Raw genomic sequence first — 19172 nt, 5'->3', positions numbered from 1 at the left:
CCCATCAGGCAGAAGATACAAAAGCCTGAAAGCAAGTACCACCAGGCTCAAGGACAATAAGATGGATTCTTGACCTCACAATCTACCTCATTATGACCTTGCACTTTATTGTCTACCTGCACTGCACTTTCTCTGTAGCTGTGACACTTTACTCTGTGTTCTGTATTGTTTTAACTTGTACTATCTCGATGCACTGTGTAATGAAATGATCTGTATGAATGATATGCAAGACAAGTTTTTCACTGTACTCTGTACAAGTGACAATAATAAACCAATTCTAATTCCAATTCCAATTTTATCTCCTCAAAAAAATCATTGATATAGATTGTGAATAGCTGGAGTCCAAACACTGATCAGTACCCAACTAGTCAGCGTGCCACCTTGAGAAAGACCTATTTATTCCCAATCTCTGCTTTCTGTCCATTAACTAATTCTCAATCCATGCCAAAATAAATAGAACTGCAACAAGTACAGACTGGATTTAGATAGTGCATTTTCAGCTGGACTAAATGCAAGAGTGTTTGTTATAGTGGTGTAGAGAAGCTCAGGCATCAGTAGCCCAAGTTGCTTCTGGAGAACTCTGACTCAGCCACATAAAATAATTGAAAGCATCGTTTAGAAGCTTCATAGGCCCAATTACCAATAGAACTGGTTGGAGACTGCAGGGTGCAAGTGCGAACCAGTTCAATGTTAAAATGGAAATGGAGTCCTGTGTATGTTGTAGAACCCATATCAATATTGAAAAGGACCACTACCCTAAATAGGCACGTGCTTCCAGCTCTCTACAGAAATATGCTGACTGTCGACATTAACAGTTTGGTAGATCTCCTGAACGCCTCTCAAGATCCTTCTTACCCTGCTATCAACAGTGTCAGCAATGGCTTTGGGAATTTTTGCAGTTTTACTGATGTACATTTTTTAACTGAACATTATTAAAAGAAAACAGATGGCTAATGAAGCAGCACAACAAAAAGCCAAATGTTCTCTAAAATGTCTTGCTGCTTTACTGCAACCCAGTTCAGGTGGAAATTGCAGGTGCTACTGAGAAGTTTATGCTGATGGAGTAAGGGCTTTTGCCATTGCCCTCAATCTGTGTGGTTGATGGGAGTGGTGGGTTGGGAAGGGGATATTGGAAAAGGGAGCTGGGATGGATTCTCCACATTTCTCCATACTTCCAGTGTTCCACTGGATAACAGTGTTTTATTTTTGACAAATTGACAAACCTTAGTTCAAATATTGTCTCGCGTGAACAAAATTATGTTAAAAATAGTCTCCACTAAATTGTATTTCTGCAGATTTCTAGAGATTTCAAGATACAGTTTCAAAAGTTCAAACACTCCTACATCTGCTGAACATTGGATGTGGGCGTAAAGATTTCATGGAAGCACTGTTAAATTAACATAGAAATATTAGCTTGATTATTTGCCAACCATTGATAGGAGCTTAGAGTGCATACTACATTTAGTCATTGTTATATCCACAACTTTCATTTAATGTTAGGAAAATAATTACATATGGAGTTTGAAAGTTATCAGCCATATTGATTTTAACTGCTCATGCTTGTCATTAACTTATTTAGTATTTTGTGTACTCATTGAAATATACATTTACAAAATAATTATTGAATTGTATTTATCAAGCTGAAGTTTATATGCAACCAGCAGGAGGCTAATCTGCTATTCACATAATGGCCATGAATTGGCAAATGCAGAACTTACTTTCAGATGATTTTCATTTAGATCAAGGAACTGACAAATCTGCAATGGCTGCATGATGAACAGATGTTGAATTTGTTCCTGTTGCCACTATTCACATGCAATACATTAGGGACATTTATTAGATTAAACTATTGTTTTTCGTATTAATTTATTTCTAATGTTATGTTATCTTTATCCTTTCTTTCCATTGCAGTAGATCAGAAGATGGGTATTCTGCGGCCATGGGCTTCCTCCTTCACTTTTCAATTTATAAGGAACAAGTCAAGGTGTATATTAGAATACTCTCCACTTGACCAGAGGATGCAACTCCAGCAGCACTCAAGATGTTCAGAAGTATCCAGGAGAAAGCAGTTCACTAGATTTGCACCCCTTTCCCCAGTTCAAAATTGCCTTTCAAGTATACCATCTTGACTAGGTCATCTATCATTTTTTTTCATCTCTCTTTGGTAAAAGTGTTGGAACTCTCTGCTTAAATGCACTTTAGAAGTACTTTCATCACAAGGATGAGTTGTTCCAGGGGAAGGTACACCATTGTTTTCTCAAGGGCAACTTTTGAAGGACAATGAATGCTGGCTTCGCTGGCAATGTCCATATCCAGGATCAGTGGAATAAAACTGAAAATGGTCAAGTCAATGCAATTAATCCTGCAGTTTGCAAAATAAAATCTAAGATCTAGAATTGATATTATTACAGTAATTCTTACTTGTGCAGCACATTCCTTCAAGTGATGTGCCTTTTGATTTCACTTACTGTAGTTTTTCTTCATCCAAACCCTCCACCAATTGGATCCAGGGACCTCTTCTTCTCTCCATAATAATCTTAAAGTAAAGAGATTCTCAAGCTTATAACTTTGCTGACAGAATTAATAAATAGTGCAATAATAATAAGCTGGGAAGGAACACAAACTAGCTGTGCAGTTTTCAAGTAGCTTAACTTCAGAACTGTGTATTGGGCAGATTACCAGACTGCCTGCACCCAACCTGCTCACTCTCTTCTCAAAAAGTTTCAACGTCTGATAACTCATACAGGGCTTGTTCTGCATAGGGTAATTACAGCCAAATTCCATGCATGTTTATGATTGACACAAGTAAGGCTGCAGATCCAACCCCAAAATAAAACAATTTTACATTTCACCAATTTTACATGATCACCAAGACCATCGACTTTCATTTCCAAAACATCACCTGCTTCTGCTTCTACCTCAACTCATAGGCTACGAAGCTCTCTGATACTGTTCCAAAATTCTTCTGGCCAGCCTCCCAAGTTCTACCCTTCATAATCTTGAGGTTATGAAAAATACTGCTTCCTGTGTTCAAACTTGCATCAAATATAGTTCAGTCATCACCCTTGTACTCCTGGCCTACATTGGTGTCTGGTTATGCAAATTTAATTTAATTTTTTTATCCTTGTTTTCCAATCTGTCCATGGCTTTACTCCTCCCCATTTCTTCAGCCAAGCCAATATTTGATATCTCTGCTTTTATCCATCTCTAGTCTCTTGACCATCTTGATTTTTAAATGCTTCACCATTGGTATCTATGGGCCTAAGCACTGAACTGACTTACTAAACCTTACTAGTTCTCTTTCCCCCTTTAAGATGCTACGTAAAATTTAGCAACATTTTGTTCATCTGCCTCAATATCTCCTCCTGTGGCTCAGTGCCAAGTTGGATTTGACAATGCTGAAATGAAGTGCCTTTGCATGTTTTAGTATTTTAGAGGCTCTAAAGTCTTGTTGGGTAGTCCCTCGTGGTCAAGGATGACTTGGTTCCACTCCATTTCTAAGGTGACTGATGTGGTCAAATGGGACCTGCAGATTCTCTCACAGGTGGAGAAAGAGGTGCCGTACTTAGCAGGTGGGTGGATAGATTGTGAGGAGATGCTCTGCTTCCACCACTTTATACTGGATATCTGCATGCTCCTGGTGAAAGGACTTGAGGCTCTCAGTACCATCCTGAATGCCCATTCCATTCTCTATTTTGACCTATCATGGGCCAGGTATTCCATGAGTTCTTGAGAATGTTGCACTTTTTCAAGGAGGCTTTGAGAGCATCCACAAATTGTTTCAGTCTCTATATAAATAGTAAATTGGCCATATTAAATTATATTGTAAGATCAGCCCATAAATACCAGGACCCAACACAAGTCCACTCAATTGATTCAACATAAACTAATTTCAATTCATTCTCATCAAAATGAACACTAAAAACAGCAGGTTACCACTTGTAAATTGCTCCATTTCCATATCAGAAGATATTATTGGTCACCTGTATTCAAGTTATGACAAATAGGTGGTTGGACTTAACAGGTGGTTGGACTTAGAGTTTAAAAAAAGTTCACGCTGTATTTTGGAATGGATCTTGTAACGGTCCATTGTTGATAACTTCAATCAACATTGACATTGTTCGATCTTTCTTTCCTCAATACACCAACCACCACCACCCCAAAAAAACTTAAAAGAATAAACTACTAAGAGATACGCAGCGGGTCAGGTAGAATCTGTGGTGAGAGAAACAGCGTTGATGTTTCAGGTGGGCAACTTTTCAGACCTGGAACTTTCTTTCTCCACCACCCCCCCCCCCCCCCCACTCCCACCCCACAGATGCTGCCTGACCTACAGTCTACCGTCAGAATTTTCTGTTTTAGTTTCTCAGATTTCTAACATCTGCAATTTTTTTTAAAATAGTTTCAGTGCAACGATTCTGTGAAATTCTGTAACGTTTCTTCGGACATGTTCGGAAGACCTCTTCTGAGAATCCAGGGAAAAAGACACGGGTTTGATCCAGACCTCCCCGAACCCGTGTGAATCCATTTACATTATTAATAAAACATGCGATACTCAACGTCTGCAGGTAAGTCAGAAGGGATTCTCTGCTTCTACAGCACTGCCTTGTGGATACAAGCATAGAAAGACAACCACAACTTCTAGTAAAAGAGGGAAAATATCGAGTCTCTCTGAAAAGGAGACACTTGAAGAGACCTGTAAAGTTCCCAGCCCGGCCCTCCCTGAGTTGCTCCCTCCCCCGCTGGCGTCACGTACGCGTGGACTCTGATTTTGACGAGAACTTCCAATTGCGGCAGAGAACTGCTGAAACTCGCAGCATCGGGCAAGGCGCACTTAATCCGGTCAAAGTGGCAAACTCAACCGGGTTTCGGTGTCAGCGCTCAGACTCACTGCTGAAGCACTATGCCCGGTGGAAGAGCCGGATCCGCGCCTTCAAAGTGCAGCCCGGTCCCGATTCTCAGCGCTGACCCTAATTAAGGGCATTGCTTTCTCGGAAGAGATGGATCGATCAGACACTTGCGATCCTTACAGGTGTCCCGCTCGCCGGACCCAGTGGATCGTCAGCGCCTTGGCTTATCACTACGGGCTAGACCGGGGGGTGGAAAACGAGATCATAGTGCTGGCCACGGGGCTGGACCAGTACCTACAGGAAATCTTCCATCACTTGGACTGCGAAGGGGAGGGCAGGATCCCGGGAGAGGATTTCCAAACCCTGTGCGAGATCCTGGGACTGGATAACAATTCGGAAACAGAAGAGTGCTCGGGGGTCCTGGAGAAGGTGCCGAAGGAGCTGAACTTCAGGCAGTTCCACGCCAAGCTGTGCGGACACTTCAGCACCAAAGCCGGCTGCCGGTACGAGACGGGGCGGTTGCTGGTCGGCGAGGACAGCGAGCACATCGAGACGCAGATCCGGCTGAGGAGCCCCCTGCGACGGAGGAAGAAAGCGACAGGCGCCGCTTCCTCGGCTTCTCCCGGGGAAGAGAAGCGCAACAGGGCATCCTCGCTGAACCGGGAGCGAGGTGGCCCGTCCTGGGAGCGGCACGGTGCCTGCACCAAGGAGTGCTATGAGGACATCGTAGCCCTGGAAGCCGCTGAAGACAAGATCGCAAAGCTGGAACAGGAGAACGAAAGCTTGAGGGAACTCGTGGAGGACATGAGAGCCGCCTTGCAGAGCAGCGATGCCCGATCCCTGGCACTCCAGGTAGGACTGTGGAAGAGTCACGCCAACCATCAGTCCCAGAACTGCTTCCTCGCCTGGACCAGATCGGCCACTTACCGAAACCTCCGCAGCCACGCCAGTCCCAGCAACGGGCTGCAGAGCGTGTTGAAGGAAATCGAGCTGATCCGTAGCTCCAGGGATGGGCAGATCGAAGAGGCGATCAGGTTCAACCAGGAGATGGAGAGGGAGCTGAGCAGATCGCAGGACGCTCTGCTGAAACTGGAAGAGTGTAACGGCCACCTGAAGAAGGAGCAGCTGCAGACGAGAAAGCGGGTAGAAGAAGCGCGCCGCGCGTTGTTGGGAAGCCTGGAGAAAGTGAAAGAACTGGAAACTAGAGCTAAACAAGTCCCCCTCTTAGAGAGGAACATCGTGCAACTGGAATCAGAACTGCAGTACTACAGGTAGGGCACTCAACCATTTTAATGTATCCTCCCAGGGTGGTTTGCATAAACCGGTGTTGGCATAAAACTAATCTGCAATTAGACAGGCAGGTCGTCAATGTCAAAGCATATAACGTTAAATGTTTTACTTTTGCATGGAGATTAAAATCAATTCTGAAATTGTCCAGTTCGTTTTCCGAATTTAAGCTGTGGTTACGATTGAGAGAAAAACAATTGAGCCCATCACACAGTTACCCTCAGGCAAATGCACTTCCTACTTTTTCAAGATCCCGTGAATGGAAGGAAGATGTGCTGTTTGCAATATAAACATCCTCTGTCCTAACTTTTTTTCATTTACTACAACCGTTTCCAACACTGCCACCACCCTGCTCTGTACTGTCACTCCAACGTGCATGAGGAGTTCATAGACATATAAAGTGTTATGATTCGAAACATCTGTCCACAACCTCTGCTACATCCTTCCTTTCTTGGTCACCAGGTAATTCTTATCCCAAGCTATTCTCTGCCTTAGCCCTGAGCTCATTCCTTTTTTCTCATTCACTTCCTTCTGTCCTTTTGTGTTCTCTAAGCTTATCATATCCATAGGAACCACTTGTTGCTCCCTTGCCTCTATCCCTACTAATTCAGTTACCTTAAAAACTACCCTCCTGGCCATCATATTAGATGATAAGGTAAGTTGATATGATTTTCTTCCCTTCCAAATCTGCTTTCATCACCTCTTGACCTTTTGGTTCTTCCAAACTACTGCTTCATCCCCAAACTCCCTTTCTCCTTCGGAGAGTTTTGTGATACTTCTGTCTATCTTTCTGCAAATCCATAATTGAACCTCTGGACTCATTCTTTTGCCTTGCCATAGTACAGAAATTATCTTCATCAAAGGCACAACTTGCATCCTCAGGTTTAGGTGCATTAACCCTGTTCTTTCTTCTTGACCTCTCTGCGGCCTTTGACACATTTGACTACACCATCCCCCTCCAATTTTACACATCTACTTGGGAGTTGTCTTTGCTGGTTCCAGTGTTATCTATCCAGTTATAGACAGGAAATCTCTTGCACTCAACTTTTCCCTCTTTAGTGCAAGGCACCACCTTTTACTCATTCCTGTTCCCATCTGTATGTTTTAAGCAGGACGTCAATAGCAGTTAACCTGATCTCTGACTGAAAACTATTGGAAATCCAGGAGAAATGTCTCAAATAGCCATTTATACTATTTCATCAACCTGAAAATCACACATGGAATCATTTTCATTGTGAGTTTATGTCAACAGTATGCTGTTTCCCTTGCTTTGATTGTACTATTTTAATGTTTGATTTGTTCCAGTATGTAAACAGTGGCTGCAAATTAAGTGATGGTAAGTAAAATGATGGGTATTTGAGGAGAAGTTCCCCCAATTGATTTATAAATGGAAGACGAGTTTATAAGTCATGGGTGGAGGACCAAACTCAATGTATTATCTTGAGATCTGTCGGTTATTTGTAGTACTTAGCACATTAAAAATGCCCATCTTCACCATCGCTGCTTTTTTATGGAGAGATTTATATCCTCTCCAGTGGGCCTAAAAACAATTTCTACCACAACGATAATTCTTCCCACAGGATTGAAGATTGTTAAAATAATAACCTTTTGTACCACTGGATCCTTGCAAGCAACTGTGAAGAACATCTACCACATTAGGCTTTCTGCAGTCCTTAGATGCACTAAGCAACTGAAAGGTGTGACATTTACAAGATTCGGTACATTCATCAGTTTCTCTGTGTATGGAATTACTATCTGAATGGGACAGAATGTTCAATGGCGGCATGATTTCCAGGGATTTAGTCATCACGTCTTGATGCATCATTAGTGCTCATCAAACCCACTGTCCATTTGAATAGAAATAGTTTGCAATGTCCCTTGCCAAATCTCCATCTGCGTTATAGGTGCCCATTCAGTACCTAGAGTATTATTTAAGTACCATACCACCCCTTACAATAAAGAGCATGATATAGAGTTAGGATTCAATGGAAAAAAACAATCAAGTTCTAAAACAGTATGTTGCTTCAATTTTACCCCTTTTTTTACTGGTAGTAAAATTAAAATTAACTCCTCTGCACCCAGATCATGGCAGATCCAATCAATTTCTTTACTTACAGTCTGCCAACCCCACATAAAAACCCTTTGAGATTCCCTGAAACTAAAGCTTAGATGGTTCATTTCTGGGTCAGCTTGCTTCTTTTACTTCCCATTTTGATTGTTACTCTTGCTAATCAAATCTATTGTTAATAACTCCAAAGAAATGTCAAGCCCTACTGTACATCAATTTATTATAAATTAGCCTAATGTATATTTGAAATGTACATATCCTTCTCTATGTTTGACCTGATGCTTTGATACATTTTTTGGGTCCAGAGTCAATATTGAAGACCCCCGGGGCCATTCTTTCATGTTTGTATATCTCTAGGCCACCACCACCGATGAATCTGTCTGCACATCAAGAATATTAATAATAATATGGATCATCAGTACCACTGAATCATGAGGAAACACTATCCAGACCAGCAATGGTAACAAGTGAACTTTTAAAATCTGTAACTTTTCCATATCTAATTATGAGAAATAACCTCATAACACATTCCTCAAACATATGATAAACTGGCAATCTACTGCACTCTGAGTTCAATATTAAGGAAATGGAGGCCATGAAGTAGGTAAACCATAATCATTTTGGCAATGCTTGGTTATTCCTTGTTCATGCAATACATAAACCACAGATTTTTTTTCTAAGTCCAGTGTTTGTAAGGTTCAGCATGATAGTAAATGACTGACATTCATTGTCTAAATCAATTTCCTACGTTGAGGGTAATTCACAGAAGTACAAGAAATCTGACACAAGGCACAAATTTTATATTTAATGTAAAAAAACAGATTCCACATAATATAATGAAAAATATCAATCACCAATTTTTTTCAACCTGCAATTATACAGTCTGTCTACTAGATGAGAATTTCTTGTGTCATGGCAACTTGCATTCAAAATAATGCAGTCATTAAATACTTCCATTCACTTTACATCAACAAAAATAATTGAATAATTATCAACCTAAGATTGATTAAAAATAACATTTTATAATTTGCCAAGTTTGCTTCTAAATAGTAAATATCACATGCTCATTTTCATAAGCGTCAAAACCTGGTTGGTGTTAACCTTTTTATACTGCATGGGTCTGCATTCTTTGGAGTTTAGAAGAATGAGCGGGGATCTTATTGAACCACACAGGATCCCAAGGGGACATGACAGGGTAGATGTCGAGATGTTTTCACTAGTGGAAGAAACTTGAACAAGGGGACATAGTTTCATGATGAGGGGCTGCTCATTTAAAATGAAAATATGTAGTAATTTCTTCTTGCAGAGAGTGGTGAATCTCTGGAATTCTCTGCCACAGAGAGTTGTGGAGGCTAGCTTAGTTACATTGAAGGTAGATACATTTTTGTAAGATTGAGAGATTAAGGGCAATGGAGATTTGGCATAGAGGAGCAGTTGAGGCCTGGGGTAGATCAGCCATGATCATATTGAATGATAGCAGACTTAAGGGACCAGGTGGCTGACTCCTTCTCCTAGTTTCTTGTGTTCATGTGTCAGCTTGTGATAAAAGCTCACAATTTTGCTAAAGGATATCTCAACTTATATCTGCTTTATGTCAACCGTATTCACAGAAAATCATCAACATGTTATTGTATAAAATCCAAAGCTAAATTGATTACTCTTGATTTGCATCCAGCATGCAGTTCCTTCGACCAAATGTGAAAGCAAACCAGCAAAGAGGTTGAAGAATAGGGTGACCAGAAACAGTGAATTTCTGCCTCTGCAGACCCACTTGCAGAGCAGAAAGAATGCTGGAACTGGTGGGCAATATCTCAAATTTAGAGCAGTCAGCCATTATATGAGATCCTAACGAGATGCAATATATAACCAGATGCCAGAAATAAAATTGCTTAATTATCACCTGGTATATTTGAGAATGATGTATTATGTGAAGAATAATTGCTGTGAGAAGTAGGAAGTAAATGTATTTAGCAACTGTGAGAATTATAATCATCAATTGTACCCAATACTATAAATTTAAAATTATTCCTTGCAATAATTTTATTGTTTAACTTTTTTGAATATTTTGTTTTCTGTGGGAGGATGGGGGAAATTTAGTCACATCTAGTTTTCTTTGCATGAATCCAATACCCCTATGATTTTGAGGCAAAGGGGTCTTTAAATTGAATATAACAGTAATATTAATGTAAACTTATTGATAGACAACAAGATTGGAGCCAAGACTTTCTATGTTTTAATTGTCCAAGTGATCCTTTTATAAGTTTTTTTTAAAAACTGCAGTCCTGTTGGAAATCTTCTTGCCAAGGTGGATGGTAAAGAGTGACACTGAGTGGAAAAGTTTTCGACCCAAAGCTTTCACTTGTTCATTAACGATTTTGTTTGCTGGTGGGATTTCATGTTTTTGTATTGGTTACTTGTTCCCCCTTTATACAGCTGACAGGCTTCAGTCTTGTGCCTTTAGCAATACTCTGAGAGTTTCCTCAACTTCCTTATGGTTAAATGACATATAGACAAATACTTTTTACCTTGGGTTAAAGAGGGAAAAAAACATGTTATTCAACAACATTAAAAAATAATAGCTTTACATCACTTATCAATCTTATTTAATCTTGTTTCATTAAACTTGCTTGCAATCTTTTTACCGCTAGGACCATTTGGCAGAAAGTAACAGTAAAGTTGATTGAGCAGTTCCTTCTTGACAGTTTATCCTCTTTGCCACATATGGGAAACATGACACTTTAAGGATAAAGGCTGCTGGGAATTCTTCCATCAGCTATTCTCATCCTTTAAGTGAGTATTTTAATTTGACCGACAGTGAGAGAATTCAGTGACTGTACTTGTTCCTCTTAATGCTATAAATGTTGCCTATGAATTATCAAATAAAGATGCTCTTAGCAGTGGCATAGTTAATATTATTGAGTTAAATTGTACAAAATCCAGTAAGTTACTGTAGCCTATCACCCCCTTTAAGCATTAACTGGATAAATCTTAAGGGTGCAAAATTTGATTCTGTTATGCCCTTAGATACCAATTAAATTTCAAAATTATGTCTGACACATGCATGCTCTTTATGGTGAGAGTCATAGGGGACATTATGTTGCTGAGAGCCTCTCGCTGTAAGTTTGCAAGTGGGCAGATCATGACATCATTTTGTGTGCAATACTGACTTGATGGTAGTGCTGCCATTTTGGAGTTTGTGTTGTAGCTTTTAGCTTTGCTTAACCATCTATATCTGAACAAACAATCACCCTGTCTACCTGTGTTGCACTTTCAAGGAACTATGTACCTGCACCCCTAGGTCTCTCTGTTCTACAACACTCCCAGGACCCTACCATTTACTGTGTAAGTCCTGCCCTAGTTTGTCTTAACAAAGTGTAACACCTCATACTTACCCTCTGTATTCAAGCCATCAATACAAACCAAAGGACCACCATTGTGTGACATTTGCAGAAACTATTGTCAGTATTTGAAATATACCCATGAGCACAACATGAACAATTAAACTCCATTCCTGCCATTCCTCAGCCCACCGACCCAGTTGATCAAGATCCCATTGTGCTCTTAGACAACCTTCTTCACTGTCATCCAAATCATTAATATATTTGAAATACAACAGAGACTGAGCACCAATCCCTGTGGCACACCACTAGTCACATGTCTCCAATCTGAAAAACACCCTCCACTACCACCCTCTGACTCCTACCACCAAGCCTATTTTGTATCCAATTGGCTAGCTCACCCTGGATCCCATGTGATCTAACTTTCTGGACCAGCCTTGCTAAAGTCCACAGAGACATCAACCACTCCGCCCTTGTCAATGCTCTCAGTCACCTCTATTTTCTTAAAAAACTCAACTAAATTTCTGAGGCATGACTTCCCACACACAATAGAGGACAAATGGAATGGAACCATCACCACTACTATTTACAATGATCATATACTGCTCCTGGGTTGGCAGGTTAGTTGCTGATTAACTTGATTCTACAAGGGCTTGGTACTTTTAACAGTCATAGAACATAGAACATAGAAAACCGACAGCACAATTCAGGCCCTTCGGCCCACAAAGCTGTGCCGAACATGTCCCTACCTTAGAAATTACTAGGCTTACCCATAGTCCTCTATTTTTCTCAGCTCCATGTACGTATCCAAAAGTCCCTTAAAAGACCCTATCGTATCCGTTGTCCTTTAATGCTGCTTCCAAGCTGGAGTGGAGCTGGAGATATTTGCAAATCTCCCCGTTTGCTACCCATTGTTGCATAAGGAGGTCGCAGATGATCTCTGTTCAAAGAGAACCAACAACATTTCATTATTCCTTGCCAGAGAGCAGCAGATGGAGTGAACCAGACACTTTCTGGAGGGTAGCTGCTGTCTCCATCTGCAGAATGTCACTGTCTGTAGGCCAGTGTTTTGCAGGTGATTCACATCAATTCTGAGATATACTGCAACCAAAATGGATTCCACTTTCTCAGTGTTCAGCTCATTTGTTACCACGAATACCCGCTAGTGCACATCAGTGCCAATATTTTGGCAGCAACTATGATATCTTCATTATTTGGCCATCTGCCTTGCTGTCTGTATTCAAGCCATCAATACAAACCAAAGGACAGCCATTGTGTAACAAAGGCTACTTAGTGACATTTGCAGAAATGATGCCAGTATTTAAAGTATACCCATGAGCACAACATGATACAAAGAATGCCTTTCTGCTATGTAAATTGGATCTGGAATCAATACTTTCATTGCTGGACCACTCTGAAGGAGCCCTGCAATACTCAGTGGAGCTAGGAGCAAAATTCAAGAATGAACTGAGGGCTACTTTTGATCAGATAGGAAATTCGCTGAACGACAGGGAGCAAAGTATACTACTACTAGTCTTCAAATTGGCAGGACGTGACAAAAGATATTTTGCAAGGATCATCATTGGAACTTAAATATTTACCATATCTATAAACAAATTAGATGACTTTTCTAAGTTTGCCAATAACACATGGAGACGCCACATTGTAAATAATTTGGATTGTAGCAATAAATGACAAAGGGGTAAATGAAGCTGACTGTGTTCATTGATTCCAAAAGGAATAGTCAAATTCCTTCTTAACTAAGTACCAGTATTACACAGCTTGCCAGAATTTGGGACATGCTGAGTGACAGATGCTAGCCTACCATAGGATCGGAAACCCGATTCATTTGACTCCTGAGTGCTGAGGCTCAGCCCCAGTGGCTCTCCTTGTCAGTGTTACTTCTAGTGGAGATCTTAGTGGAGCTAAAGTAATACTTAGCCTTCATAGCCTTCATATCAATGATGGCAGTGCCAGTTACAGTGAAGAAGAGTGCCACCTTGTCTTGCAGGACCGAGAAAGTGTGTTAGTGAGTCCTTGTGTTTGACATCTCTGCCATCACTAAATATCTGACAATGTGTGCTTGCTATGAGATGTGGGTGTAAAGCTTGGAGTAATGTTAAGTGTGTGAGGTTGCAGTGAGGTATATGAATGTTAGCAGTGAGTCCTTCTTAATTGAAAAACTTGTTAAATGAATGTGGACGTGTACAGTATTTAGCAGTATTTGAGACTAATGTTGCATTTTGAGAGAAGGGAGATATAGATGTATCAAAGACTTGCATAGATTATTAAATTTCTTCCTGCATTTGAGTCCAGCTCCTTAAAGGCTTTATTCCTCGTGATCACTTTCACTGCAGCCTCCTCACACTAATGATTGACCATCTACAGTACCTATTCAGCCTCCTATCCATTTGAGGAGATAGGTCATCTCTCTTCCTCTCTACCTCATCCCCAGGGTCTTAAATGCTGCATTAGAGAAATGAGGAGTGCTTCCTGCTGTGGTCAGTCACCACTGTCTTGCCACGGGGCATGATCTGTGATTTCCACCATTATTTGCTGCCATAAACCATCACTTTATAACGTGCAGACTTGTGTTAAATTATCACTTGCTAGCTCTAGCTGATGCTAGTCACTCCCAAAATTAGAGCAGATCTATATGGATTAAGGCCAGTAACATTGCAGTTAGCACTGGCTGGTCACACCATTCATGATAATAATTTTGCAGCATAAATTCTGCAGGCGACCTCAAGCAGACCCAGACTAATCACATATTTCAAGGTCCACATCTGCTTTCCAGTGCCAATCAGTCTCAGCTCCTCTATCCTTTCAATGCAGAACTTCAAACATAGACTTACCCATAACTTTCCACACTAGAGTTAAGGAAATATGGCTATTTCAAATCTGCTTGCAGATCTCTAACTTTTAATTAGTATTCTTGTGCAATTTGTCTTCTACTCCTGCAAATGCCAAGGTCAAACTTAATTGCCAAAAGTGTTGGCTGCAGTACTAAGACTAAAGAAAAAGTTGATGATATAAAAATCCTTAAAAGAAATCAGCAAATTAAAAACACATTGAAGAACATGTTGGCATCTGGATTTTAGTGAAACAATGCAGCTGAGGAGAAAAATTAATTTATATTATTCAACAGGTTCAATAATCACTGTGTGCAAAATCGTAGTGAGTTAGGTTGCCGGGATTGAATGTAACGGCATCAGAATTCCAAACAAATTCCACTAATTTTCTTCATTTGGAATTTTCACCAGTGCCATGAATCATTGTAAAATTCTGCCACACAAGAGTTTGCCAGAATACCATCTGCGAAGACTAAGAAATGCTAATGTTCATTGTCTGCAACAAAATGACCAAACCCAGTAACTTCTGAGATTTATTGCACTTTCGAGCAGGAATTATCATGAGAACGTCTTAAGGGCAGAAAAATAACCTGAGATAACATTGAGATAGTGCTACACCAGCTTTAGTTCGACAGAGATTATAACACAGCTGTTCACTAATAAATGTAGTGCTCAAAATATTCTTAATAGAGTGAGAAAAATATCTGGTTAAGCTTGAAGTAATTGTTTGAAGAAAGTGTCAACTAAAGCTGGAGAAACTATGGTGGAAAATCACAGATCAAGCCCCTTTGAGAACTCCTTCTATTTATTACATCATATCTTGGCCGCGGTAGTCTTTCAAGCTTTTGACAGATGGATTTGATCATTTTTAGTTCTTTTTCATTGTTGGTGCATTTTTTCCTCAGTACTGTTCCAGCACACACTCCACGTAACCTTATGTGTCATCCACTATTCCCTAATTGATAGAATGGACAGTTTGAGAATGCCTCCGCAAGCTAAGTCTGCACTATTTTCACTCATTGTTACTGAGAATTTTGGTAAATGTTACTTCATAAAGCATGAATGAAAGGAAGACTATCCAAGAATGAGATCAATATCTACATACATGTGCATGTTTGTGGAAAAATTTGCAGTAATTGTTTTCATGGTATTTTATAGATTCAAAAGAGAGAATTTCCACCTATTTTAACTGCAGAAAGAAGGATACAAATAAAATGAAAAAAAAGAGAATGAGAAAGAAATGTGGCTAGCCATTCAAGAAGAGTGAAAAAATAAACATAAAGAGGGAACCGTGAAATTCCTAGATTTAGAAGAACAGAGGAAGTACAAATGTGACAAAGATGGGGGTGATGCAATGCTAGGAATTTGAGGAAAGCGCTGCTTGCTTCAGTCTTGGTTTCCATTTTCAAGGGCACATTGACCACGCAACTATGGGGCTCAACCAGAAATCCCAAAAATTTATTTTCCCAAAAATATTCTTTGTCCATAAAATTTACAGTCATATAATACAAGACATTCATTTTTCATATTCACTGTTTCTAGCAAGTTTGCTTATAAGATTTACTTTATGTCAGCACGACCTCAAAAATCCCAGCAGTTTCTTCATAACAGGCAAGTGCCCAATGGAAATTCAACTGAATGATCAGTTGACATCAGAAAAGAGCCACCAGAATATGGTGATGGAACATTTTCAGCAGCCTTTAACAGAAAAACATCTGAAAATCTCCACCTGCTCACCTCCTTCCTACCAGAGTGGCAAGGTGTCAAGCTGACTTTGCTGAACACCAGAAAAGTGGACATATCTGCAGTGCTGTAAGACATCTGCTCCTTTATGCTAATGAGCCTGTTGAGCCTGTTGAGCCAAGATACTGACAAGAATCCCCAATGCCCTTTTAGAGATGCGGTGGGGCTCCAGAGACTTCAGCTCAGAGAGAAGGAAAGGGAAACAATTACTGAGTGGACAAGCACCGAGTTACAGAAAGTGAATGATGCAACTCTTCTGTACTTTTATCTGTGAGCTGAAAAGGTGCAAAAAAATACTACATTGGCCATGTTTTGTTAATCATGCTTTACATCATAAATCTTTGCACTCGATGCAATCAAATTTTGCATTTATACAAAAGCATCAAGTTATACCCAAATGCAAGAAACTATAACAATTAGCAAATAGCATTAGAAATGAAAACTAGGAGTTATAATGTTCAAAAAAAATTGTTAAAATGAGGTTTTGGTGCATGCGATGTGAGGAAAGTTTCCTTCTGTGGCAGACTGTAGCATCACCCAGTTGGGTGTTATTGTCTGGAATATGAGGCTGTCAAGATTCAAGAGTTGAAAGTCATTGTCTCTATATATGCGTAAGCTCTATGTTGCATTGTTGCTGCTGGCAGTTTTAAAGCAGTCGGCAAAGATATCCAATATATTGATCCCTGAGTAGGAGCTTATGACAAATATATTTTCCAGGGGTCACTAAAATGAAATCTCAATGTTTGTGACAAAACAGGCAGTGCTAGTGACCCTCTCACACATACCCTTCTTTCCAAGCCCTCCCCCAAGTCCTCCATCTCCCAGTTTCTTTCCCCTGCCTTTGTTGCCTACCACCTCCCAGCCTCTATCGCCATCTCTACCCTTCCCTCCCCCACCTGACTCCCTCTGCCAATCAACCCCTCCTCAGCTGGATCCACCTATCACTTGCCAGCTCTAGCCCCACCCCATCACTTCTTTATACTGGCCATCTCCCTTCTACCCTTTCCGTCCAGATGAAGGGTCTTCACCTGAAATGTCGACTGTCTATTTCCCTCCACAGTTGCTGCCTGAACTGCTGAGTTCCTCCAGCTGGCTTTTTTACCTTCTGAACCATGCAGAATTTGGCATATGATACAGTGATTGGGGTGCCTCAGAATCAGCCTCCAGCATCATGCTAAATCAGACATTCACATCTCATAGATTTTAATGAAATGAAAAACAGTTGAGTTCCATAATGGAAAGCTAGATAGAATCCAAGCAGTAGAGAAAGAATGACCCTGTTGTTTTAATTGTAGGAAATGTGTTTACAACCTATACAATAAAGTTAATTTTATCAAACCTATGAAACCAAAGGAATTGGGCAAGGAATGGGTCACATTTAATCATTTCTTGCCTAAAGCATTATTTGCCTTGTAACCATGAAGAAGCAAAATACATTACAGAAGCACAAAACAAGGATCAGCAAGTAAATAAAACTAGACACAGCAATCCACTTTGCAGGTCACCTTTCACATCCCAGTATTTGGTTCTCAGTCACATTCTTTGTTTCTGGCCTAATCTTGTGGGTCTGCCAAAGCAAACAATCTCGTTATAATACAGATTTCTTGGTGGTCAATTTTCAGCCCAGACTCTCGCAAAGCTTTATGAAAAGCCCCTGTGTCTTTGCCCATTAATCCAAATGTTTGTATCTTCAGAATTAATGATCTGTTGCTTAATAGCATAAAAACTTAGTGACCTTTTTAAGTTGAGAATATGAGCTGTCCTGGAAAAGGCTGGAACCAGGATATGGTGAACAAGTCACTCTAGGCATCCTTACACATATGAAAAACCAATCATGTTAGTCGCTTATGCACAAGGCTGGAACCAGGCTGTCTGTTCAATGTGTCCCCAAAGTAATTTGTTGGACAAGATTCAATAAACTAAGTGGGCTGGAGAGAATCAAACAACACCATAGGGTCAAGGCATCAGTCTTGTGTTTCAAATAAAGAATTGGAAGGGATCATGGATTACGAAGGCTACATTACCAAGTTATAGGCTTTGATCCAATCTGCATCCTCTTCAAACTAACTTCCTTTCTGAGAATGAGAATTTGCTAAATATACTCTTATATAAGAGCAGCATCCGCCTATCTGTATTTCCCATGTACATTAGGAGCTACTGTTCTTACAGTTCTTGTTCAATCATCCAGATGCCACTTTATAGAATTCCTATAGCTATAGCCTGTAATTGAATCGTCAGTTGGCTAGTAAGAGAACCTGGAACAATGATATCAACATAGCCAGCACTAAAGTGATCTCAAGCAACAGTTTACTCAACAGTATGGAGCTCTACTAACACAATAACCTCACAGTGAATTGGAAAAACTTGCCCAATAAGAACAAAACTTCAAGTCTGGGATTTGAACTTATAACCATTTTGCTTTGGAAAACGTTGCTGCAATGGATGCCTGGCCATTTTATCTCAGGCAATTTTTAAAGTGCTGTATCCAGACTATTGAACAGTTTCCCTTATACAATGAGATGGACTATGACCTCACGATCTACCTTGTTGTGACCTTGCACCTTATTGCACTGCACTTTCTCTGTAGCTGTGACACTTTACTCTGTACTGTTATTGTTTTTACCTATACTACATCAATGCACTCTGTATTAACTCAATGTAACTGCACTGTGTAATGAATTGACCTGTACGATCGGTTTGCAAGACAAGTTTTTTACTGTACCGCAGTACAAGTGACAATAATAAACCAATACCAATACCAACCTGTTCCCCCATCCCAATTTAAAAACTTATTTTCTAGTTCTCTCTTCCATGCCACAAACAAACTCCCTGTGATTTTCCTAAAGTCTTTTTCTATACTGCTTTGCAACCAAATATTAGAAAGGATCTGATAAACACATGTTAACTTGCCTATCAAAGACCTCAGGGAGGAAGGAAGAATACCCATTATGATTTATGGTTGGATTATGAGGGAGAGATATCTATAAAATCATCCATGCAATCCAAAAGAAAATGTCCAGTGCTATTAAAAATC

At 40.2% G+C, this 19172-nt stretch overlaps 1 protein-coding gene across 1 annotated transcript in view; it reads left to right on the top strand.

Annotated features, from left to right (window-relative positions):
* The first annotated feature begins 4804 nt into the window (after positions 1 to 4804).
* The window catches only part of efcc1 (EF-hand and coiled-coil domain containing 1), a 62294-nt gene continuing 47926 nt past the window's right edge, over positions 4805 to 19172 (top strand). The window contains exon 1 of the mRNA XM_052018171.1: positions 4805 to 6121. Coding sequence (XP_051874131.1) covers positions 5001 to 6121 — 1121 coding nt within the window. The 5' untranslated portion in view covers positions 4805 to 5000. The remainder of the gene's footprint in view (positions 6122 to 19172) is intronic.

The sequence above is a fragment of the Pristis pectinata genome, chromosome 6 (genome assembly GCF_009764475.1).
Source record: "Pristis pectinata isolate sPriPec2 chromosome 6, sPriPec2.1.pri, whole genome shotgun sequence".
Lineage (NCBI taxonomy): Eukaryota > Metazoa > Chordata > Chondrichthyes > Rhinopristiformes > Pristidae > Pristis > Pristis pectinata.
The sequence above is the reverse complement of the archived record's forward strand: the minus strand, read 5'-3'. Positions and strand labels throughout refer to the sequence as shown.